The sequence below is a fragment of the Aulonocara sp. 'chitande type north' Nkhata Bay genome, linkage group LG19 (assembly GCF_057382095.1).
Source record: "Aulonocara sp. 'chitande type north' Nkhata Bay isolate Kocher_YH1m ecotype deep benthic linkage group LG19, A_spYH_male_GT1.1, whole genome shotgun sequence".
Taxonomy (NCBI): Eukaryota; Metazoa; Chordata; class Actinopteri; order Cichliformes; family Cichlidae; genus Aulonocara; species Aulonocara sp. 'chitande type north' Nkhata Bay.
Genome location: NC_141362.1, coordinates 18,070,616 through 18,095,163, shown reverse-complemented (window position 1 = coordinate 18,095,163; position 24,548 = coordinate 18,070,616). Strand labels below are relative to the sequence as shown.

Sequence of the window (24,548 nt, the reverse complement as noted above, 5' to 3'; positions counted from 1 at the left end):
GTAAAGTTTATTTATCAAGGGCTTTTCACAGACAGGCAGTCACAAAGCACTGTACACAAATATTAAAATAAACAATACAATCAATAGACATTATACACAATTTAAAAGATCAAATGTAAATAATGTAAAGAATATAAAATAGGTAGATCAACAAAAGGCTTGTTTGAACAGAAAAGTTTTTAACTGCTTTTTAAAAGAATCCACAGAGCAACTAAGGTGTGTTGCTTATGAAATCCATGAAGTGCTACAGAGAAAATTACATTTTATTTATGTAATTAACACATTTTGAACTCTTAAAGAAATATAACAAAAGGAAAGACACCCAGCTGAACTAAAATGATCCATGTAGCAAACAAAAACTGTTGTGAGCCGCCACCCTTTGGGCTTTTGGAGCCTTGACCTGACTTTTAAAAAATAATTTGAAAAAAAGCACTATGCTGCTAAAATATATATATATATATATATATATTTGCAAAATTCTCCCTAAATATGTATTTTACCTGGTTAATGTGTGTTGCGGGGCGTGGTCTGCAGCGCCGCTGCAGGGGAGGCGGACGCACCTGAGCGGCACCCACAATCACGCCTTGCCGCCTTAACGTCTGTGCTCTCTCTGCTGTTGTGTTGTCGGGCTGTGAGCTGAAAAGTTACAGCCGGCTGTATGCGTACAACAACCGTGTGTGAAAAGCGATCGATAAAGAGATGCTGAAAAGCATGTTCATGCAAACATCTTCGGGTCTGCCGTGATATCTTTATAATGGGACTTCTGCTCCTGAACCTCTGCGCACAGCGTCTGCAAATCGGGGCTGTACGAAGTCACTTTCATCTTCACGCAGGACTGTAAGCTGTCATCTGTGAGTCGTGAGCCCCGGTGTTTGTTTTTAACATAGTTCACGGTGGAGAACAGCTGCCGACATAATATGGATCCGAAGATCCATAATTGGCCTACCTGGGGTCGAAAGTCTCGATAAATGCACGACGTTTCGGCGGGTATACCGGCTTTCGCGAGTGTGACGCTTATTTTGAGCGATGAAAAAAAAAAAAGATATAATTTTATTTTTATATTTCAAAATCACAATAATCTTCCAATTTAGAACTACAAGTTAAAAAAAGAACTAAACACAAATAAAATACACTTCAGCTAAATACTTCTAATTTCATTTCCCAAACCACCCGGAGGTGCAAAATAAAGACTAAAGAGCCGCATGCGGCTCCGGAACCGCGGGTTACCGACCCCTGAGTTAGGGGGTTAGGGTTAAATTAGACTTGCTGATCACAATAATAGCTCATTTTGTAAATTACATTTAAAAAGGGATTAATCAGAAGGGTGCCAATGAGCCAAAGAGATACTGCCTTCCCAACGTAGTCCCTAACTCAGCTGGAGGCTTCACAACAGGAATTCACTAACCAATAGGTAATGTGGCAGTGGCTGCATTCATCCTTTATATACAGCCTATGGAAAAATCACATATTAAATTGCTAGAAAGACATATTGATTAAAACGTCATCACAGGAAGAGTCATTCCTTTGCAGAACAATTTAAGTGTGACACTGCGAGTGGACCACAGAAATACCCTTTTGCTCATAAAACTTCCTAATGTATTCAGCAATGGCGCGCTCATGATTAAGCTCTTTCCTGAACAACATAATATAACATTTCGGGGCCAAATGACAACCAAGGATGCTGAAGCAGGAAGTGAGGATGGCTGCACTTTGTACTGCTGGTTGGTATTTCCCTGTCAAGGTCAAATAAATGGGGAGGAAGATGATCCAGATGACTACAAACAGCAGCATACTGATGGTGATCAAAGAAGCATTTTTGTACAAATCTGGCAGCTGTCTACCTTTGAATGCAAACAGGAAACAAATAAGGCCCAAGAAAGTGTTGTAGACTAACATGGCTATAAAGTATGTATGGGGCTCAATCTTACAGTTGTATAGGATAGTGTAATCTAAAGATTTATTGTCAGGATGTGGTGGTTCTTTGGTCAGCCATGAGACAGATAGGCCCAACTGAATCCCAGAGATGATGGTCACCACCACCAATGGCTTATTCAGCTTCTTTATCCAAGACTCTGCCTTAAGGTCAAACTTGAAGCCCAAGAAGATCTGAAGCAAGTTTGCCAGAATGCAAGAGATGCAGAGAGTAAAGGCTATGCCGAAGAGAGGAACACCTACACAGTGAATCTTCTCAGTAGGCTTGCCTATGAAGGTGAATGTAAGACAGAAGCCAGCCAGCAATGCAAAAAGCTCCAGAAAACACAAATAACCTCCAACTGCTTTCACAATGGGAGTTTTAAGATATACTGCAAACAGAACAGCAAACACAACGGTAGCAATGATCCCAACAACTGCAAGGGAGCTGAGAATGACTGAGAAGGGATCTTCCCAATCGAGATAGTCATCACTTTTTTTCAAACATGTATTCTCTTCAGGATGAGAATATGCCCCATCTTCACAATGCTTGCATGTTGAATCTGCAGAAGGAAACAAAAACACAAGTAGCACAAGTAAAGAAGACAATATTTTCCTATCCTATAATCATTTGGAAAGAAAAAGAAGCTGCAATCATAAATTAATATTAAACAGGCAAGTATAATGAATGCATAATGCACTTTGCACATTTAGGAAGACAAGATAGGCAATAAAATTACATCTGGACTCAGGACTCGAAATGCAGGACTCGCAACACGGGAATGAACTCAAAAGGACAGTTTATTGTAGACGCAGGAAAATGATACAACTAATAATGAAATAAACTAGACTGGGAAAATATAATCTAACGTTCCACAGAGTGGCACACAAAGGATCACATAGCATGAGGAACGACGCAACACGGAACAGAGGGGGACTCTGACATAAATACACAGAGGGTAATGAGGGAAGTGGAAGCACACAAGGAACACAGCTGAGGACAATTACACTTGACAGGAATGGGAGGACACGAAACTGAAAACGCTGACACCAAGACATGGACCTTAAACGTAACACAGGAAGTACAGAGAGAGAGAGAGAGAGAGAGAGAGAGAGAGAGAGAGAGAATGAAGAAATATACGAAGGGAAGACGAAAACACAGAACACAAGGGGTGGGAGCAAAGCACAATAACGCACATCATGATATAGACAGTCACACAGAGGGAGACACAGAAGGCAACGACACAGGGGGAACAAACAGACAGAGAAGACTTAAACACAGAAGACTAAAGTAATCGTTACATTCACCAAATGCTGGAGGGCACAGAGAAACAAGAGGGGATCAAAACCCAGGAAGCATAAAATAAATCACAAATGAACCAGACATAACACAAAAATCACAAAGAACTGAAAACACTAGGTCAGGAGACCCAGGACCCTGAGTGTGACTCCAAATCCAGACCTCCATGGGTTGCTACATTTGATTTCTATTGATAATTTTTGTGTGATTTTGTTGTAAGCACATTCAACTATGTAAAGAACAAAGTTTTTGAATATTTCATTCATTCAGATCTGCGTTACCTTTGTTTTTTTGAGCAGTGTAATTTAGATTTGGAATAAAAGACTTACGATTTCCATCAGAAATCTCTCCACTTGCACACGGAGCACAAACTCCGCAACACTTTCCTTTTAATGTAAATCCTTGTCCTGCTTCACATTTTTTTGAGCAATTGTAAACAGAGACCTGCAAAAGAAACAGTAGCATGAGTACATGATTCATAAACCTTAATGGGACATAAATGAATGTTAAAAACTCATCTCACCATGTCATTTATGAGGTGTCTGAAAAGGTCTGTTGGGACTGTAATTTTTCCATCTGGACTGTATTCTCCAATAGTTTGTATTATCATACTCTTGTTGCAATCAGACCTGTTCCAGTATACAATATCATATCCCAAACTGGGATCTCCATCACTATCGAAGTATATTTGTGTGTTGTTCTCAGTAAAGTTTACTTTCTGGATTTCCGATAGAAGCTGTGAAAAAACCAAAACATCATAAAGGAAGAAAGACATTTTTATGAAATAAAATCATCACAAACTGCAATATATTTGAAATTTTAATGTTTAACCTTTTCTAAGAAAAACTTACATATCTACCAATAAACAAGACAAATGTCGATAGTTTAGCAGTGGGTGCTGTGGAATGTGTAACATCTCTGCCCAGAAAAAGGGCAACATTGTGTAAAAGAAAATTGGAAAATTTGCAAATCATTTAAAATTTAAGAAGTTAATATTAATCATTGTTGTTGTTGTTGTTGTTTTTAAATTGTTAGCTGTTTGGAGGTTATTGAAATGGTTTGTTTGGACTTTCAGCTGAGATTTTGACATTTTTGTAGGGACCACACATGTCTATATTTAAGTAACAGAATAATAATGAATAATAATGATAATGAAGTTATCTTGCAGGCCGGATATAATTGTATCTGGCTCGGTGTATGTTTGACACCCCTGGTTTAAATGATTGAACATTTGGACTGCAGGCAAGACAGCTTAGGGTGTTTTTAGTAAAGTGCCATGCTGCTGAAATATGTGCAGTTTCGCTGAAAGAGGAAGTGAAAATCAAAACGTCCAAGGTTTGGAAGCCTATCTCCCCCCACCACCACTTCCCCTGCTGGTAGCGGACTCCCTCATACATCGGTGCGTTGGTGGTTCTTTGTGTCCCGGGATGGGCGTCCAGGTACACGCCGGCTCACTCCTTGGTGGCCGCTTATCGGGGCCTGGAGCCTGGGGCTCGCTCGGGCCACTTCGGAGGTGGGGTGCCCCCGGCCTCTCGGCCTGGGGCTCGGTCACTCAGGCACAGCTGGCTGCCGACCGAGCTCACGGGCACGTCACTGCAACCCGCGGTTGCTGAGTGACCCCTCATCTGGGACTCTCCTCAGCTCTTTCTGGGACAGTGGCGCGGCTGCCCCTCTGTTGGTCTTCCTTGGTCTCTTGTGTTCTGGGGGCCTCTGGATGTCTGGAGTTTTGATCTCCTCCATACCTGCTTCATGCCCTGGGGGACGGGGCCATGGCCCCCCCACACCCTCTAGCAGATCATTACATGAAGGAACCTTTTAAATACAAGCACATCCATGGTCACAGGTGTACACACGGGTGCTCACACACACAAACTACACCCCTTTTGGCTCCTACCTCAAAGCACACTGTGTTCTGTTGATCTATGTGCTGCACAATAATGTTTAATATTTAGTATTTACTGTCATATTCCCATATATCATTGTGATGTTGTTTATTCTATTACTCTTGTTTTCTTCTGCTTGTTTTCTTTTTTCTTTCTCAACAGGTGATCCAGGTGATCGATATATGTATTTTTTTTTCGCTGCTTATTCTGTTGGTTTTTGTTTTTTGCCCTCTATCCCCGTCCCTCTTCTCGGCTGTTTTTCTTTCCCCCAGTCAAGTCTGTCCCGTATTCAGCAAGTGAAAATAAAATAAACAATAAAAGGTGACTCAAATGGACCATTATGGCAAGGCTGGGATGGTCAATTTTGTAAAGTAAATCCGTTGGGCATCTTTCTTTGCCTTTAGACAATAATTCTGATGGCAAAAGAGCCAAACGGGACAGGCAAAAGAAAAAAAAGAAAAAAAAAGAAAAGAAAAAGTATGTTGTTTGTACCATTCAGCATAAATGATTTCCTGGCAATATTATGGTTGATTTTTCTCCAAGAATATCAATTTCTGGTTAAGTTTCATGTTTTAAAGACAGACAAAATTTCACAAACTTCTTATGTAACTGAAAATATTTGTTAAAGACAAATAATTAATAATTGGCAAGCTATCTTTATTGTACCTCTAAGGCTGTGAAACTGGAGCTTCGTTCACACAGATGGTCGTTACACTTCAGCAAGCGTCTGAGCCCTTCAGCAATGACTCGAACTGCTATATAGATACCATAAGATTCATCCTGGTCGATGTAAGAAGCCAGATATTGGTTTCTTTCTTCTTCAGACTTATTTAAAGAAAGTAGATGCTGCGTCTGGTAATCTCTAAGAATTGTGTTATTAGTTCCATTAAACATCGACATGACATGGTCTTTAAAGCCAGGCACCTCTTTCTGCTTATATATGAACCCAAAAACTTCTCCTGCCAGTTTGATGTCTGACATTGCAGAGATCTTTGAAGAGCTGGACCATGCATCACTTGCAATCCACGTTCTGTTGACTCTGTGTTTAATAGCTGCTTCCAGGATGATTTCTGCATTAGTGTCCTTTGTGAAGATGATGATGGCCTCAGCAGAAGAGTTTTGAATTTTTTCCAGTAGTTCATTCAGCTCAGTTTGGTCCATGCTATTATTGTTTGTCGTAAAATCAGCGGACAAGATGTGAACAAATTCAATGCAGATGCTCTTTTTGTTGAAGTTGTCTTGAAGGCTATCACTGCCATATTTCCCATACTCATCATCACTTCCCACAATAATCACTGTTTTCCAATGGAATATCTTCACCAGCTCAACAATACCTCTTGTCTGATATTTGTCACTAGGCACGGTTCGCAGAAAAGTGGGAAACTTGAACTTGCTGCTCAGCAGCTCACTTGTGGATGCATAACTAATCTGTTAAACAGACATAGAGCATATATGAAAACAGTTCATTAAAGATTTTTCAACACATAAGCATGGAAATCTAAAGACAGATTATGTATTTGCTGATATTATTGATTTTCATCAAATTTAGATTCTTATATTTCTAACTGAGCTTTGTAGGACAGAAAAAGAGAAAACAAACCTGGGCAACTGAAGACAGAGCAACAAGTCGTGCAACAGCTATTGATACTTCTGAGTACCTTTCCCCGATCACCACCTTGGTTTTGGGTTCAAGTAACTTGAACTGAGCATCTGCTGGCACTAAACAGCTTTCTGGGTCTGACTGATTCTTCAGCAGCTGGAGAGTTGCTCTCAAGGCGAGGCCGACATCTCCACAAGTGTCATAGATGTCGTATCCTATCGTGATGTTAGGTAGGTTGATTTTGTTGATGGCGTATATCATCACTTGACTGTGCAGGAATGTTTTTAAACCATAGCTGCAAGATTGACAGAAGACAGATTAAATTCACAAATCATCTATTTGACACTAATGAGCTGATGAACTCAGCCTGTACTTACTCACTACAGGAGAGAGGTGCAGAAGTGTTAGTCCTATTAGTTTTTAAATGAATGGGGAAAAGTCCACCAATGATGATATTCCCAGGAGAGTATGCACGGAGAAAACTATTCTGTCCTAAAGAGGAGTGAAACACACTCATGACAAATAACCACATTAAAAACATCATGGATACGCACAGGTAGAACATTTACATGTGTCTATCTTCTCTTTTCAGTATGACCAGGTTCCTGTACAGCAGCTATATAAAAAACTTCTACTCGTTTATCATTTGCATCATCAGATTGTTTCTGTAACGCAATCCAAATGAGTTCCTCTTTAATCTTCCAAACACGAAAAGACCAAGATGATTTGAATTTGTCACAGACAATGATGTCTAGGTTTTAGTTTCAACATGTTAAAATAAATTAAAAACATTTTTTCCAAGTTTTTCTAAATGATAATACATAACATATTCAAACAGGAGTAGAAATAGGCATAAATACGGTGGCCCTGAGAGGCCAAACAGACTGCAACTTCAGAAAACACTTGCAAAAAGAAAAATGCTGCAAAAAGAAAAATGTTGCAAAAAGAAAAATACCTGCAAAAAGAAAAATGCTGCTGAAAGAAAAATACCTGCAAAAAGAAAAATGCTTCAAAAAGAAAAATACCTGGAAAAAGAAAAACACTTGCAAAAAAAAAAACACCTGCAAAAAGAAAAACGCTGCTCTTGCTCTTGACGAAGGCGGTCGCACTTTTCTCCTCTCCTCCTCTCCCTTAGCTTCCCTGCTTAGCCTCTTAGTCTCGTGTTTTTTGTATTACTTTTCCCTGGAACATTCTCTCACAGTCTGTTCTCTAAAACCTAAAAGAGGAATTATGGATTGGATCAACTGGTCTCTGGGCTTGGGTGAGCCTGAGTGCTGAAGATATCTACCTATTTGGAACCATGGTAACAGGGTTCTGGCTGATCGGAGCTGGCGATGGGAGAGGCGTGAGTTTCTCAAAATGGGCTCATTGAGTGCAGCACGGATAAGATCTTGGAGAGGCTACAGCTGCTGTGAATACTCAGAATAAGATCTCTGACTGCAGACTGGATACATCTCGAAGGGCTAGCTCGGAATAACATCTCTGGGCGCAAATTGGATGACATCTCGGGGAGGCACACTGCCGTTCTCAGAATTGGCTCCTTGAGCACAAGAAATGACAACATCACAGAACGCAAGTATGGCTCTCCACGGCTCTCCAACGGGAGATTGAGAGACCAGTGTTGGACTGTAGAACTGCTTTGAAATTCATATGAGCTGTTCGCACTAAAGTAAAAAGCACCATCACTTCATGCGGATACCCCTTTGGCGCCAGCTGCGGTCTCAAGGCTGGAGCTGAACAACAACACCCTGATAACGACTGTGTTTAGTCTGTTCCTTCCCATTCCATGCAAGGCCACCTGGGTTGGCTGGAAGACTGTTTACTTAGCCTAGCAGGGCGAAGGACACTGTCTCAGCTGAACTCTGGACACGCACACACATACATATACACTGATATGCACACACTCATCCCCCCTCCCTTTCCAAACGCCTTCGACGCTTATTCCCTTCCGATGCTGACGGTGGATCAAGGAGACCAGCGTACGCAGGCCCGCATGTACTGTCTAATTCGGCGGTCTCTCACCCTTTACCCACCCCTGTTGCTTGTCATGTGTTTCTTTGGTGTATTAAGAGTTTTTTTCATGTGCTATGTGCAGAGGTGTTTTTTTTCTGTTCTCAAACTGATCTCCCTGTTGGAGCTCAGTCTGGGGGGAGTTATTTTTTTTCTCCTTATCTTTCCTCATGTGGTGCATTTTCCATTGTTATACCTCTCTGACCTGTCTTCCCCATGTGATGTTTTGTGTAACGTATGTATGGTCGGAGGGTAAGATGGTGCCGCCATTGCGTGCAATAGGTCGGCAGCCTTATGAAATTTCCCCTTGTGGGACTAATAAAGATATATCAATTCAATTCAATTCTTACAGAAAACCAGTTTTGCAATGAAAGCACCAGTTAGAATAAGGAGGTTAAATTTAAAAGTTGTTCTGAAAAGCTAACATTAGTAAGTACTTTATTCATGGACCACCTCACCCACCCACTAACCCATACAGAATCCTCAAACTGTTTCACTGAGGTAAGTGACAAACTGTTCTCCATAAACAATAACTGCACTTCATTTAAACTCTCAACGATGAAATAACTATCGCCACCAGGGACAATACTTATAAAAAAGAAACAACCATACTCAGTCAAAAATCACACTCAGTGAGAGATAATCTAGCCTTTTCTTATATCCCTTAATTCTTAATAAATTTAAAAAAAAAAAAAAAACATTAAATGACTTTCTGAAGAAAAAATTAAGATCTCATCAGACACCGTCACTACCTGTAATAGTGTCTGGGACAAAAAAAATGTTAAAGGCAATGTCTAATACCCAGTACAAAAAGCCCAATAAACAAGGATTGTTTTCAGTTGACAACATTGTTATACCTTTCTGACCTGTCTTCCCCATGTGATGTTTTTGTGTAATGTATGTATGGTCGGAGGGTAAGATGGTGTTACACCCCGGCCTAGGCAACCGGGGTGCAACGTAGAAAAACAAAGATAAGGAAAATAAAACCACGAAGGCTCTCCACCAAAATCCCAAAACGAAAATATCCCATGACGAAAGTATTAACAAAAACATTCACAACTATTTACAACAGACTATTTATTTACAACAAAACACCAAACTATTTACAACACGGGGGAGATCGCGACCATGACACACTGAAACACAGGGTTTAAATACATAGAAGGAGCAATCAGGGAATGGACCACAGGAGGGAAACACAGCTGGGGCAAATTAGAACTGACGAGACAGGGAAAATGTAAACTGAACACACTAAGATAACACAGACTTTCAAAGTAAAGCAGGAAATACATAAGTCATGCAAAAACAAAACACTGACACACCGAAACGTAACAGATGGCGCTGCCATTGCGTGCAATAGGTCGGCAGCCTTAACATGAAATTTCCCCTTATGGGACTAATAAAGGTATATCAAATCAAATCAAATCAAATAATCATTCAATAATAATCATTACTCAGTCAAATATTATGAACGCAAAGAACTGGTTTAAAAAACTAAAGGAAGAAACAGCAATTAGTTCTGATCTAATCTGCTCAACAAATCCAGAAACGATGGGGAAAAAGAGAAGAAATACTCCACAATAAACTTAGTTTTAAATGGTTGCTGTTAGCATTTGCACGCATTTAATAAAATAAATCATGTGAATTTAAATTAATGGTATATTTATGGTTTTGGAAAGTAAACTTGAACATGACAAGAACCGCAACAAATATTTCCTTGGTGAATTTGTGCAATTAAGTATTGAGGCAGTAAGGGAGGATTCAGGCTGACCTGGTCCAGCCCTAACTATATGCTTTAAGAAATAACCATGTTCATCTCTCCAGTGGTGACATAGAGGCCAAGTGTCAGAAATCACCTGCCTGATTCAGTTCCCTTTTTATAAAGGGATATTTTTATCAACTGTATTTGAATAATATGCAAAATGCATTTTATTTGCATTGTAAATATTTTTGCTGTATTGAGGCAGGTCTGAAAGAAGTCCAACCAGTATTAGCAAGCTGTACTCAGAGAGCATATTGTACATTTATTTTATAACATTTATAATGTGCTTAAATGGTTGTAAATGAGAACACTTGGTTTTAGTTGTTTTTTCCGATTTTAAAAAAGCATCTATCTATGTCATTAAGCTGATAAAAGAAAAAAAATGGAATTTTGTCCGAGGCCTTTTTCTTCTTTAGCATTTTGTCCCTTACAGAAAGAGTTCATGCAAAACATTGAAAAGTACTTCTGGGTATTTGTTCCACTTTAATCATGCATTTCCATCCAGGAATTAATTTCCATCTAGGGAGTGGTCCAGGGTGACAATGTCTCGATTCACAGGGCACGGTGTTTACAATGTCCACGAATGCTTCATTCACTGAGTTCGGGGACTAGTGCCAAGTTAAGTAACAAGGACACCTGCTATACCTTCTCCCTTTCATGCAAGCTCAGCATGCTGTGACTGAATGACACACGCACATTGCCTTTTTTTATTTTACAGATTGCACATCCTTGATTCCTCTTTTTGACCCCTCTCCTTGCATTTCAGAGCCTCCTGCAGAGATGGAAGCAGAGGAGGTGAGGAAGATATCCTACAAGAGGACTTGAGGAAACAGGCATTTAACAAAATGAGGCATCTTTGCTTTGTAGCTTCATTTCTAAGTGTTGTCAGTTCAATATGACGTTTGGCACAGCTGTACCATAAACTGTGTTCTTATAACCCAACAACACCTATAGTTGGCATTTGCTGTTAAAGAAGTAACAGTTCTCCAAACTTAAAGTCACAATGTATGTATAAACATATGGAAAGTGACCACAATTAGAATCATAATCAAAACACCAAATTATTGAATATATTTAATTCAATTCAATTCAATTTATATAGCACCAAATCAGAACAACAGTCATCTCAAAGTGCTTTATATTGTAAGGTAGGCCCTACAATAATACATACAGAGAAAAACCCAACAATCAAATGACCCCCTACGAGCGAGCACTTTGTTTTTGTTTTGTTTTTGTGTTGGTTTTTTTTTTTTTTTTTTTTTTGCCTGTCCCGTTTGGTTCTTTTGCCATCAGAATTATTGTCTAAAGGCGAAGAAAGATGCCCAACGGATTTACTTTACCAAATGGACCCTCCCAGCCGTGCTGTAATGGTCTATTTGATTCACCTTTTATTGTTTATTTTATTTTTTATTTTCACTTGCTAGATAAGGGACAGACTTGAATGATGAAAAGAGAGGGGAGAAAGAAAGAGGGAAAGAAAAACAGCGGAGAAGAGGGACGGGGATAAAGGGCAAAAAACAAAAACCAACAAAATAAGCAGACAAAAAATACATATATCAATCACCTGGATCACCTGTTGAGAATGAAAAAAGAAAACATGAGCAGAAGAAAACGAGAGCAATAGAATAAACAACATCACGATGATTTATGTGAATATAACAGTAAATACTAAATATTGAATATTATTGTGCAGCACGTAAGATCGACAGCGCACTGTGTGCTTTGAGGTAGGAGCCAAAAAGGGTGTAGTTTGTGTGTGTGAGCACCCGTGTGTACACCTGTGAGTATGGACGCGCTTGTATTTAAAAGGTTCCTTCATGTAATGATCTGCTAGAGGGTGTGGGGGAGCCACAGCCCCGTCCTCCAGGGCATGAAGCAGGTATAGAGGAGATCAAGACTCCAGACATCCAGAGGCCCCCAGAACACAAGAGACCAAGGAAGACCAACAGAGGGGCAGCCGTGTCACTGTCCCAGAAAGAGCTGATGAGAGTCCCAGATGAGGGGTCACTCAGCAACCGCGGAGCAGGAGCCGGGGGGGTTGCAGTGACGTGCCCGTGAGCTCCGCCGGCAGCCAGCTGTGCCTGAGTGACCGAGCACCAGGCCGGGGGCACTCCACCCCCGAAGTGGCCCGAGCGAGCCCCAGGCTCCAGGCCCCGATAAGCAGCCACCAAGGAGTGAGCCGGTGTGTACCTGGACGCCCATCCCCAGACACAAAGAACCACCAACGCACCGATGTCTGAGGGAGTCCGCCACTGGCAGGGGAAGTGGTGGTGGGTGGAGATAGGCCTCCATACCTTGGAGGGCCTGAGATGTCCCCAGAGAGGTGGCGTCTGACACCCAACCTGACATATAGACACAGACATACAGGCACACACAGACACAAACATCCATTCCCACCCTCATGCTCTCATATGCACTTACTCAACACTCACCCCACGTGGAGACAGACATAAAGAGACACTTTACACACAATCACACTCCCCAAGTGTACTCTAAGCCTCGGGTCTAGGTACCCTTGTCCCTGGAGGGGGAAACTGCACCCAGACCCAGGTGTTGTTACCCTTTTCCCTGGGGTGGGGAGAAGCAGACCACCCGGACTCCGCAGCAGGGAGGCCCCACACTCCAGACCCCAGTCGGACGGCCAACTTCTCCTCCTAGCCCCCCCGCTCCAGCAGGCCGCAGAGAACGGGGGGGTGTGAAGACTCCAAACCTCCCTCCACCCGCTCATATGTAGTGTTGATGCATGTGTGTTCTAAGGTGCATTTAAAACCCAGGAGGGCATGGAGCTACCTGCCAGAGAGCAGCAGGTAAGCGCATAGCCCCTCCCGATAGCCCTCAATATCTACGTGATGGGGAGGGAAGGAAGGGAGGGGCAAGTGACCCCTCCCTGGGGCCAGCTCCCTCGCTGATCCCAGTAGGCACCCCCATACTCTGCAACCCGCCAGGGAAAGGGGGCCCAGGCCCATCCGGACCGGGGCCCAGTACAGCAGCGCCACCCGGCTCCACAGAGCCCGGGACAGCCCACCCGACCCCACCTCAGAGAAAACTGCACCCACCCCGTCTTCCACTCATCTTCCAGACTACACAAGACAATAGACACCCAGGCTGAGATCTTCCTCCACCTCTCCTGTATCTCCCCCTCCTGCAGAGTGAGTTCCTGAAGAGAGGAGAGCTCCTGCAAGATGTAACAACCTCCCCCACCAGTTGAAGTGCCCCCCAGGTGGCTCGATGCACCGGCGGAACCCTGCGCCAGGACTGGGCCCCCATACACCCACCCGCCCACAACCCCGGCAACACACCAACCAGGACCCAAGCCCCGAGCAAGCACTTTGGCAACAGTGGGAAGGAAAAACTCCCTTTTAACAGGAAGAAACCTCCGGCAGAACCAGGCCCAGGGAGGGGCGGCCATCTGCTGCGACCGGTTGAGGTGAGAGAAGGAAGACGGGATAAAAGACATGCTGTGGAAGAGAGACAGAGATTTATAACAAATATGATTCAGTGCAGAGAGGTCTATTAACACATAGTGAGTGAAAAAGGTGACTGAAAAGGAAAAACCCAATGCATCATGGGAGTCCCCCAGGAGCCTATGCCTATTGCAGCATAACTAAGGGAGGATTCAGGCTCACCTGGTCCAGCCCTAACTATATGCTTTAAGAAATAACCATGTTCATCTCTCCAGTGGTGACATAGATAGAGGCCAAGTGTCAGAGATCACCTGCCTGATTCAGTTCCCTTTTTATAAAGGGATATTTTTATCAACTGTATTTGAATAATATGCAAAATGCATTTTATTTGCATTGTAAATATTTGAGGAAAAAATATATTAATTGGATCAGAATATTTAAATAAATAAATAAATAATCCAGAAATAGATGTGACCGTCCCCTCTTTCACCAGTCTCTGCTCTCCTAAATACAAGCCAATGTTGTGTGTCACTTTTTTTTTTAGCTCCTTTTCTCATTACTTTATATGTTATATATATTTCAATGTCATTCTGCTTCTTTTTCATCTTTCCAGGCAGAGCTAAAAAAAACTAAAAATCAATTTTCATGTGGTAAAGAAAATCTGATCCTAGTTTCTGAGACAATGGAATTTTTCGCAGTCCTTCACATCCGGCAGCATCAGATTGTTGCTTAATCCTCGCAGTACTCACACGTCAGAGTGCACATGATTGTATTTGTGGACCCTTCAAATATCAATAGCTGAAATCCAAGCACGGGCACTTTTGTTGAAATCAAACACCGAGTTTGGGCTGAGTCAGGGAGTTGGCAGAGACACTGTGTAATTTAATCATTGCAAATTAATTTGCTTTGTCTGCAAAGAAAGCTACAACTTAATTTGTGACAGACTCAATTGTGCAAGTCAGATGTGTCTGAAAAAGACTTGTCGTTCTGATGCATATTTTTTGAACATGTGGCAGCCCATTTTATCTGGTTTCTGTCTTTCCTGCTGCTATTATATGTATTTGGATTAAATCAAGTTCCACGCCAAGATTGGATTACAGCTCACAGCGAATTCAAAACAGTATCTTCAGTCAGAGAGAGTGTGTCCTTTTATCCTCTGCTCTTCCATTTCAAGAGCACAGCACATCCTTCTTTGGCGTGAATGTGCTGAGTTAGCAGTGATTAAGAGGGAGATTAAATGGGATGGATTTAAATCTTGTGAAGGTAAATTAGAAAGTAGCAAAGATCTAAAAACCTAACAACAGAGATAATAAACATAGATATGGAGATACTGAAATGTTGTGACTCCCTACTTTTAGACATCTAAACACTGTCAGTTCAGAAATTTATAGACAGAAATGTTTTCATGCTTTTTAGATTTCTGTGGAAAGGCAATCTATTTTAAGGGAACTTTGGAGTCACCTTTCCCCTTTAATTTTTAAATAAAACATGCCTATATGACTGCCTCTTTTCACCTCTAAAATATTTTCAAACTAGAAATAATCTGTTTAAGTGATGCTGAAAAAAGAAATTAAGACCTTTAGTATTTTGTTTGTTCCTCTATCTACAGGAATTATATTTTGCCAGAGTAGTGAAAAGCCTTCATCTTCTTTTGGAAGTAGTCAAATACTGTCTTCTTAAGCTCATTAGAACCATTTAAACTCTGTTTTTTGCCTTATAAGCTGTATTTCCATATATGTTTGTACATTTTCCAACAGATCACTGCACCCATTTTCAATTTTTCCAGCAAAGTTTTAACAAAATGAGGGGTGACTCAAGATTTTTGCACAGCACTACAGAAAAGGTAGAAGAAGGCATAAAGCTTTCCTATTAATAAAGCTTATAGTTATTGGTGCTCCAGGCTCGGGCTGCATGCCATAAACTTTGTCTTCTCTTGCTTGCAGCTTTGTCCTTTCTCTGCACCTTTCTGCAGCTATTTCAAAGCTGTGCTTACTGAACACTTTGTGTAAATTCACTGTAATTACTCGATACGCATGAATACAAATACAGTTTGTATTTGTTTAACTGTTTTAACTGTTGGCTTTGTCTGTCTTTGCATCTTTGCATCATTGTGTTATCAGTCTCCCAGCATGTATTGACTTTCAGAGTTTGAATACCATGACAGGACAAAAAGCACCCCTCTGTTCCTGTTCCCAGCTGACCTTTATTACTGAGGTAACCACAGATATTGCTGACGGTGGTTTCCAGTTAGAACAACCTACGCAGTGAAGTGAATTAGATTGCAATACTGCGTGACTTTTAGCGGAAAGGAAAGGCGCAGGAGAAAGAAATCAAGCAGAAAAGGTGACCGTGCTCCTGAGTGCTGATGCAAACATTTATTTAAGTGCTGAAGTCACAGGCTGCTGAGCAATTCTCTGACAGCTGACGGCTGCAGTATGACTGTTTTCAGCAGTCTGTGAGACTAATCTGACTACAGAGCACCACTTCACCACAGGCACTCAGTGATTTGTATTTAAATCAGTCATCTGTATAGTATTGGCAGCATTTGGAGGGCAGCTAGGACGTTTGGCCTGTTTTCATTGATCTTATCTGTGGAAGATTAGGACACACATACATACTGATGATGAAGGTGACTGCGGCGAGAGGAGGATTCAATGTTTGCTCTCACACACAGTCAACTTTGAGCTGTGTGGACGTAATATAAATCCTGCTAATGATAATAAACCTCGACACAGTCATTATACTGTCTCCGTTTACAGGCTATCAATACTCATCATAGCATGTACTGTTAATTCAGCACCCTCCAAGTTCTTTTTATTGACTCTTAGCCCAGGGACATTGATTAAGAGCTCATTACACTGATAACCCAGCAAACAACAAGAGGCATCTCACTGGATTAAGCAATTAACTGCATTTGAAAGGAAGATACAAGCAAGAGAAGGGGAAATGAGGCACAGATCAATAGCAGGTCTGCGGCAGCATGATAGCAATAGGTAAAGACAAAGGACATTACTAGAATTCTGTGCTATATTTCACACTTGTTGGTAAAAATCACAGATTGGGTCTGAACAATGAACACAGCCTCTGAAATGTCATTCACTTGTTTGTAGACTCTATTTTGAAGCCTCAACTTTGGCTTGGTGGCCGTCGCCATCTTGTTGTTGTTGTTTTTTTGTTTTGTTTTTTTAGAGACAGTAGTGATGATAACAAGTAAGTTTGAACGATAAAAGCAAGAGAGAAAAGATGGGTATACAAGGTTGTAGAGATACCTGTTGTAATGTATGCTTTGGAGACAGTTGAACTGACAAAAAGATGGGAGGCTGAGCTGGAGGTTGCAGAGCGAAAGATGTTAAGTTTAGACGCAAAGTTAGAGAGGCAAGGCTAAAATGGTTTGGACATGTTAAGAGGAGGGATAGGGCTGATAATCTGCTGTAGTGACCCCTTAAAAAAATGAAGAAGAAGAGGCAGAAGAGGTGACCATATTTGGTCAAAAGAGAAGTGTACTAAACTAGATTTGGTTTCCAAGTTGCATCTGTAGACTGTAGTAGTTCATTGCCCACACTGAGATATTTGCTACTAAATGCTAAGTAACAGACTAAATAAATACTACAGCTGCATTCATCAAAGCTAGAACCTAGACCTTTTGGACAATCAACTGCTCAGCAGGTCATGTTATTATTCCAAAATGTACCAATAGCACAAACACAGTCAAGAGTTCCAGTCTATAGACTAAAAAAAAGCTGAGATCACTGCTAGCAGCTACAGCTAACCCTGCAAACTTTAAACCTTAATGCAATTTAAAAGGATGAGATTTACTCAACATTACTCAATATTTGCATTAACTCAGTTTTTTTTGTTTTTGTTTTGATGGCTTTGTTTCCGTCTCCATGTTTGTTCCCACTTATGCAGACATTAACCCATTTCCTGTTTTAATTCATTTCTAATAGGACACTACATAAATTTTTCCAATAAAGTCTCAAAACAATTGGCGAGGATCTGATGACAATCTACATTTATTTTAGCTTTTCATTCATACACTACTGGCACATGGAACTGGAAACCTTGAAGCTGGTATTTGTTATCTTCTATCTGGCTAATTGCTGGTAATCCTGAAGCTGTGACAAAGTGGCAGCTGTGTTCAAAGACTGGGGTTGGTAATTTTAGTATGCAACACTGTGTCAGTTCTCTGTAAAAAGCCCACTAACTGCCATTTGTAAAAACTACAGTGTCTTCTTTGTCCTCAGTAATGCTAAACTGCGTATCTTTGAAATTTACACTAACGTCCTCCTGTGTTTTGTGTTTAATATTTAGCTATCCCGTGACCTTTTACAGAGCACAGAAACATTTAAATAATTCAAAACTACAAAAAACAAGACCATGACTCAGAACTTTCATGCAGTCTATTTATTTAACCCTTTTATCTTGCTCATGGAAGACGATGAAGAAATCTTAAACCTGCCGATGTAATCTCTTGTAAAGTTAAATCATGAATGAGACTGTAGGGGTAGGACTTCTTTAGATGCTGTTCTTTAGTTGTGCATGCTGGTGCAGTTATTGCTTGGCTTGAGCTCTAAGTGTCTTTGCTTCTGATAGAACTTGGAGAACTTGTTAAAGATGTTAGTAATGGGCAGAGCCACGATCAGCAGCCCGCAGATGATGCACAGAGTTCCTATGAGCTTCCCAGCCAAAGTAACAGGTAAAGTGTCTCCATAGCCGACTGTCGTCATGCTAATGGTGGCCCACCACCAGCCAATAGGGATAGTCTGCAACTCAGACTCTTGAGAGTCTTTCTCCACACAGTAAATGAGGGAGGAAAACACGGAAATGCCCACAGACAGGAAAAGCACCAGCAGCCCCACTTCACGGGAGCTGTGCCGTAAGGTGGCACCAAGAGAGCGAAGGCCAGCTGAGTGACGAGCCAGTTTTAAAACACGAAACACTCGCATCAGCCTCAAGATCTGCACAACTTTGCCAACGTTCTCCAGGTCTGTGCTCTCACCCTCATTCATTAGGTCACACAGGATAGTGACATAGAAGGGCATGACTGACAATAGATCGATAATGTTGAGAGGGCTGCACATGAACTTCCTGGCTGATGGTGAAACAACCAAGCGAAGAATAAACTCTGCAGAGAAAAACACGACGCACAGGCTCTCAAAAAACGTCAGCACTGGATTTTCTATTTTTTTTTCAGCAGGATCCACCTGATGGAAGTCTGGCATGCTGTGAACACACATGGCCACGATGGAGGTGATGACTACAGCGAGGGATGCTACAGCCATAACTTTGGCTGATGTGGAGAAACCTGGATTCTCAAGTCGAATCCAAACACTCCGGCGGACATTTGCACACCAGGAGCCTTCAAACATTTGTTCGTCATCCTCCAAAACAGACAGATCAGTAATAGAAGAACCAGAGCTATTGAGCTGCATCTCGTCGCTCCTCTGATCCCAGATTCCATCCTCAGCAAGATCCATCAGGTCGTGGAACTTGGTGCTGCAGCAGAAGTCCAGGTGACGCTCCTTGATTCCCCAATATTCAATTTCTTGGAAGAATGAGACCACACATAGCCCGTCGACCAGGTGGATTTTCCCTGTAAGATAAAAGTTGAGAACGTAACAGAAAAAACTTGGGTTGCGGTCAAAGTAGTATTCCATTTCAGAGGGACTGAAATCATCACAGAGCTCCAGGATAGCTTCTTTGGATCTGCAGCACAGAAGACGAGCCAGTCGTGTCTGCGGGAATCGTTTCAGGACGGTGAGGTCCATTCGCTGCTTGAAACCTCCAACGTTGACATTAATGAAGCAACCCTCAGGCTGGTGAAGAATCTTGCCATATGTCATGATGAAGCTCCTCCAGTCCCTGGAGTCAGTGCCTGCAAAGGAGTCAGTGCCTGCAAACAAACACAGAAATGAGGACACCTCGTACTAACGCTTGCTTTAGTCTTTTTTAGTTCTTTTTATCTTTATTGAATTACAGTGTCCGGCTCTTTATGAACGCCCTGACTGCCATTGTACTTTATATTTCATTACTGGCTTTTAAATCAATTTTAAATCCATCCATCGATCCCAAGATCTCAATGCCAAAAGCACCCCCTTCACAGTTGTGCAGGTGTCATAGGTGCCCAGGAAGCATCCTGTTCACACGGTCGAACCACGTCAACTGTACACATATATGTGTGAAACTCTTAATCAATATCAATAATTTTAAAATTTTTCTAATGTTAGCTTTCATAGTCAGGATAGAGTTAGATTTAAAAAGTTAAAATTCACTTACTTTTTATGCAATAATGTGCAGAAGGACCTGAAATCATCAGAGCTGCCTGCTGCGGAGGAGTTTAATTAAATTTTAAGCCTTAAGTAACTAATTCCCCTGCAATGTTTTGAGAATAAGTCAGTGTCATATGTGAGAACATTATTCCAAATAAAACTCCAACAGAACCAAAGTTATTTTGACTGGATTCCAGAAGAATGCACAAGAAGTTAAAATGAACAGAGAATAAGAAAAAGAAATATATTAAAGAGCAAACGAGGGAGATTTAAAAAGGGTTGAGGACCTTTTAAAAAAGTTTTATGGAGACACTGATTGGTGTAATCGGTGGAAACTAGGTCTAAGTATCCCCCCTTGTAGGCAGGGTTGGCTTGTTTCCCTGTGGGTGATGTTTACAACGACAGATTGGGTTTTGTAGCCCCCTGCTAAAGAGGTAGGTCATAGGAAAATAATGCTTTGATTGAGTCCATGGAGCGCTTTGTGTTAAAGATTGTGTTTAACCGTTAGGAAAAGGCTCTATGTTTTAATTCCGGTCAGAAGCCCTTAAATGACCCAGTCACGTCTTCCTGTGATACCTGTGAGAGTGGAAACCTAATGTTAAAACACATCATCTAAAATTGAGTTTGATAAAGAAGGTGGGGTCCCCTGTCCCCTCCGAGGTGTTATGTTTGCTCGTCGTGCTTTTTTTCTTTCTACAATCTAAAGATTTTCAGGCCAGTGTGGATACCACGCTGCAAGACCTAGGTTATTACACACCTGCTGTGGCTTTAACCCACTTCAAATGGGTTTTATTAATCTGTCAACCCAGATATGAAGACTTTAGTAGTGATATAGAAGCATCGAAGATTGAGACCATAGAGATCAACTAGATGTTTTTTTCTTCTTGTTAAAGGTGGTGTAAACTTGTTTCCTTTTGGTTCCAGACAGTGAAAATGCTGCGTTTGGATATAATATGGTGGACCTAACAATGGTGGACTTTGGAGAATTTTCACTACAACACTGCAGGACTTTTAAAAATTTTGAAAGTCCTGCAGTGTTGTAGTGAAATTAGCATGTGCACACATGATATATTATTTTTTTGTTTTTAATCTATTCTAAACACGAAGTCATCTGTTTAAATCATTATGTCACTCACAGTTTTTACCACTTATCCAGATATTTAAATTATTTAATAAAGAACTTATTTTTGTATTTGTGGGTTTTTTAGTAGCCACAACTGAGGAGTAAATCTGAGAAAGTGAGAGGTATGGCATGTTCATTATCTATTGACATGTGAGTGATTAACCAATGAGGATACAGTGGTTTATTCTCCTGCCTGATTTAAACAATGACCTTAATGTACATAATGAACTTCATGTGTGATTTAGTATTATCTGAAACGGGAAGTAAGGTAATCTAGAAAATGTTGGAATGAGGGAACTCAGGTTCTCATTGACTTCTTTACAGCCACAAGTATTTGATTGTTTCCCCCTGCTGGCCAGTATGTGGCGTATCGTCACGAAACGTTCTTGTTTAATATCTAGATTAAGAACATTTCTTTAGAATTGTGAGTTTTCAGAAACCTTATGTTTTACTGTAGTTGATGTATAATTTTAATTCCATATGTAATAACTGCCCAACAGGAAAAGTGTAGGCTAGTAAAATAAATGTGTTCACTCTGCTCTAAAAGAGATGTGTTGTGAAAGGAAAACAGCACATAAATTAAAACATTTTTTATCAGCATATGAAAAAAATAAATAAACGGCAAGAACTTGAGCTGATTGTGACTATCATTTGTCAGAATTATAATTTACGCATATTCATGATTATTCAGTTTTTTCGTTTTCATTTTCAGAACTTCACTCGAGAAATTGTCACGTCACATACTACTCTTTCAAAGTGCACATCCTTTTAAATTTATTATAATTACACGAAAAAAGGAATTTAATTTTAATGATGAATTTTTAATTCAAAAATTTAAAAACAAATCACCCAAACCCATCCTTATGCAAATACATCCTCCTCCTTATTTTTGTGTGACCTTTTGGTGTAATTTCCGTCGGTATGATACGCCAGAAGTGAGAACGGGCTGGTACTTCCATAGCATTTATAAGTTTATACATTAGACATTTATACGTTTCGTGTAAAGACCATACGCGCGCACTGTAAGCATGTATAGGATACGCTGCATAAAATAATGAAATGTAACACTTTTTCTCAAATTGTAGTACTTGTGTTTTTCCAACCACTTATGTACTTTTACACACCCATGTCACTGGGCAGCGTTTTTCATCCAAGCGGTAATCAATACCGGCTTTCATGGAGCAGTGCAGCTCTTGTGCGTAACACAAGTCCGTGTGTGCGGACTTGTGTTACGCACGCGGTGAATCAAACTATTTTAGACTCTGAAAAGATGCAGCGAAACAACAAAGTACTATTTTTATAAGTAAATATTCTGCACTAACACCGCTTGAACTCAACTCCAAAACCCTAAAAAATTTAATTAAACACCCAGTAAGATCATATTTCCTGTTCAGACATCTCGTTGACCCCCAAAGCCCAGCAGCTTACCTGCTCATGTGCCGATGTGTCCTGCGGATCTTCTGACTTTGTTCAGAGGGGAGTGTGCCGTTCAAGGCGCTCTGCGGTGAGAGAGGTGGAGACGCAACTTCACACAGGATGGCTGGCACGGCACGTCTGCCCCGCTAACAGGCTCTGAGTGGGTATTTAAACTTTGATGTGTAAACTGCGTCCAGGTCGCACCAGGTCCTTTAAGGTGTGTTAAATCGATCCGCGTAAATATTTTATCACTCTGTAATCAGTCTTCGCCGTGCTGTGTACAATTTTCTGCGATTACATTAGTGCTGAAAACGATGATGGGATACTGAACAGAAAATAAATGTAGCAAATGTCGTGAAATAAAAATAAAAGTGGATAAAACTAACACACTAACAGTAAGAAGAGAGGTGGAATAGACACCCCTGTTTTTACACAAATTGGTCCAGGTATGGAAAAATAAAGGAACATTTTTGTATATACTGTATATGCAATATGTGTATCTTTTAAGCTTTATAGGCTGTAATGTGAGTATAATTTTATGCAATCTCCAGTTTTGCAGTAAATCATGGCCAGAACACTCAAAGTGCTTTGAGTGGTCATGTAAAGTAGGAAAGCAAACCAGTCCATATAACATTTACTATCAAGAGCAAAATCTCGAGATATCCTGAAGGGCATATAGTGTTATAACTGAGCAAGCAGGGCAGACAGTGGACAAAACTTGTTCTCCCTGGTCTATTTGGAAACCCAAATACTCCATTGAACTGATCTCTGTATGGATGGACAGTTGGTACATTTCAGAAGTGGGTGCGGTTTCAGATAAGACATCACTACTAAAACAAAAGCCAAGAAACAATCTGTTGGAATGCCTGAAAACTATAATTATATTAAATTTTAGAATATTGGTCACAAAGTTATCAGTATAGGTAAGATACAAACACAAATGCAGTCATTAAAGAATGATTCCTGCATAAAATATTAATTCAAAGTTTGTAGCATCTAATGATAGGGCAGCTTGAAAATGAGTAAATAGTGAACAGAAGCCTTGATGACATGTGGAAAATGAACAAGGATATCTTTAATGATCCTTTGAGGGAAACGCCTTCTCAGCATTTAACCCAGCGTATAAATCAGAAGCAGTGGCCAGCTCCCTGTGCTTTGACCCAAGTGCACCACGAGAACCCCAACAATTGGATAATCCGCTGTGAGTAGCAATTGGTGATGCTGAGGAGGAAAAGCTCCTTTTTAATGAGAAATGACTTGACACCTGGTGATCAGCATCATCTGATCCAGCAGTAACCAAAAAGGAAAGTTTGAAACCTGATCTTCAAAGTTGAGAGCGTCTGTCTCCTGCATGCAAAAGACGGCCCTGAAAGCTGAAGGATCTGCCTCTGATTCTACTTTTAAAAACTCTGTGATCCACGAATAAGCCTGTATCCCAGTGAGGTGCTCCGTTGGGATAATATGATTCTATGAGGTCTTTACTATAAAGCCTGGCCATTCAGGATTTTATATCTGAGAAGAAGGATTTTAAATTCAGTTCTAGGTTAAAAGGGCGAAGACAAACTAATAAGGGAGAAATAATATCTCACTAGTACTGTGGCTGCAACATTTTAGGTAATAATTTTAACCTAACTAAAGAAGCAAGCAAGAAGATGAAAGTGAGGATGGTTGTTTTTCTTTGTGTTGGTCCGGTGCCCACACATGGGCAAAATACAGCTTGGCTTAGGCATGTGCTACAAAGAAAACATTCCCAAAACAGACAAAAGGCAGCTTTACTTACTGGAGTCTTCCCAGCTGCAACAGAGCGAGAGGCAGGGTACAGCCTGGTCAGGCCGCCAGTCTGTCACAGCTATTTTATTTATTTTGAAAT

General features: G+C 40.9%; 2 protein-coding genes across 3 annotated transcripts; both read right to left on the bottom strand.

The window, feature by feature from the left end:
* LOC147306782 (G protein-coupled receptor family C group 6 member A-like) lies at nucleotides 1–8,021 on the bottom strand. 2 transcript variants are annotated; one of them, XM_086275416.1, is made up of 7 exons: nucleotides 7,685–8,021; nucleotides 7,072–7,649; nucleotides 6,695–6,989; nucleotides 5,761–6,522; nucleotides 3,735–3,947; nucleotides 3,541–3,655; nucleotides 1–2,474 (listed from the first exon to the last, which is right to left on the bottom strand). In XM_086275416.1, the coding sequence occupies exons 2-7, from the start codon at nucleotides 7,257–7,259 to the stop codon at nucleotides 1,537–1,539; spliced, it is 2,511 nt and encodes an 836-aa protein (XP_086131542.1). In that variant the 5' UTR covers nucleotides 7,260–7,649; nucleotides 7,685–8,021; the 3' UTR covers nucleotides 1–1,536. The 2 variants fall into 2 exon arrangements, with proteins under 2 accessions (XP_086131542.1, XP_086131541.1); XM_086275415.1 differs by having other exon boundaries at nucleotides 7,072–8,021.
* A 10,255-nt stretch (nucleotides 8,022–18,276) lies between these two features.
* Nucleotides 18,277–22,731, bottom strand: kcns3a (potassium voltage-gated channel, delayed-rectifier, subfamily S, member 3a). The gene is made up of 2 exons (XM_086273997.1): nucleotides 22,691–22,731; nucleotides 18,277–19,763 (listed from the first exon to the last, which is right to left on the bottom strand). Exon 2 carries the CDS (start codon nucleotides 19,711–19,713, stop codon nucleotides 18,400–18,402), a length of 1,314 nt encoding a protein of 437 aa, XP_086130123.1. The 5' UTR covers nucleotides 19,714–19,763; nucleotides 22,691–22,731; the 3' UTR covers nucleotides 18,277–18,399.
* Nucleotides 22,732–24,548: the final 1,817 nt, after the last annotated feature.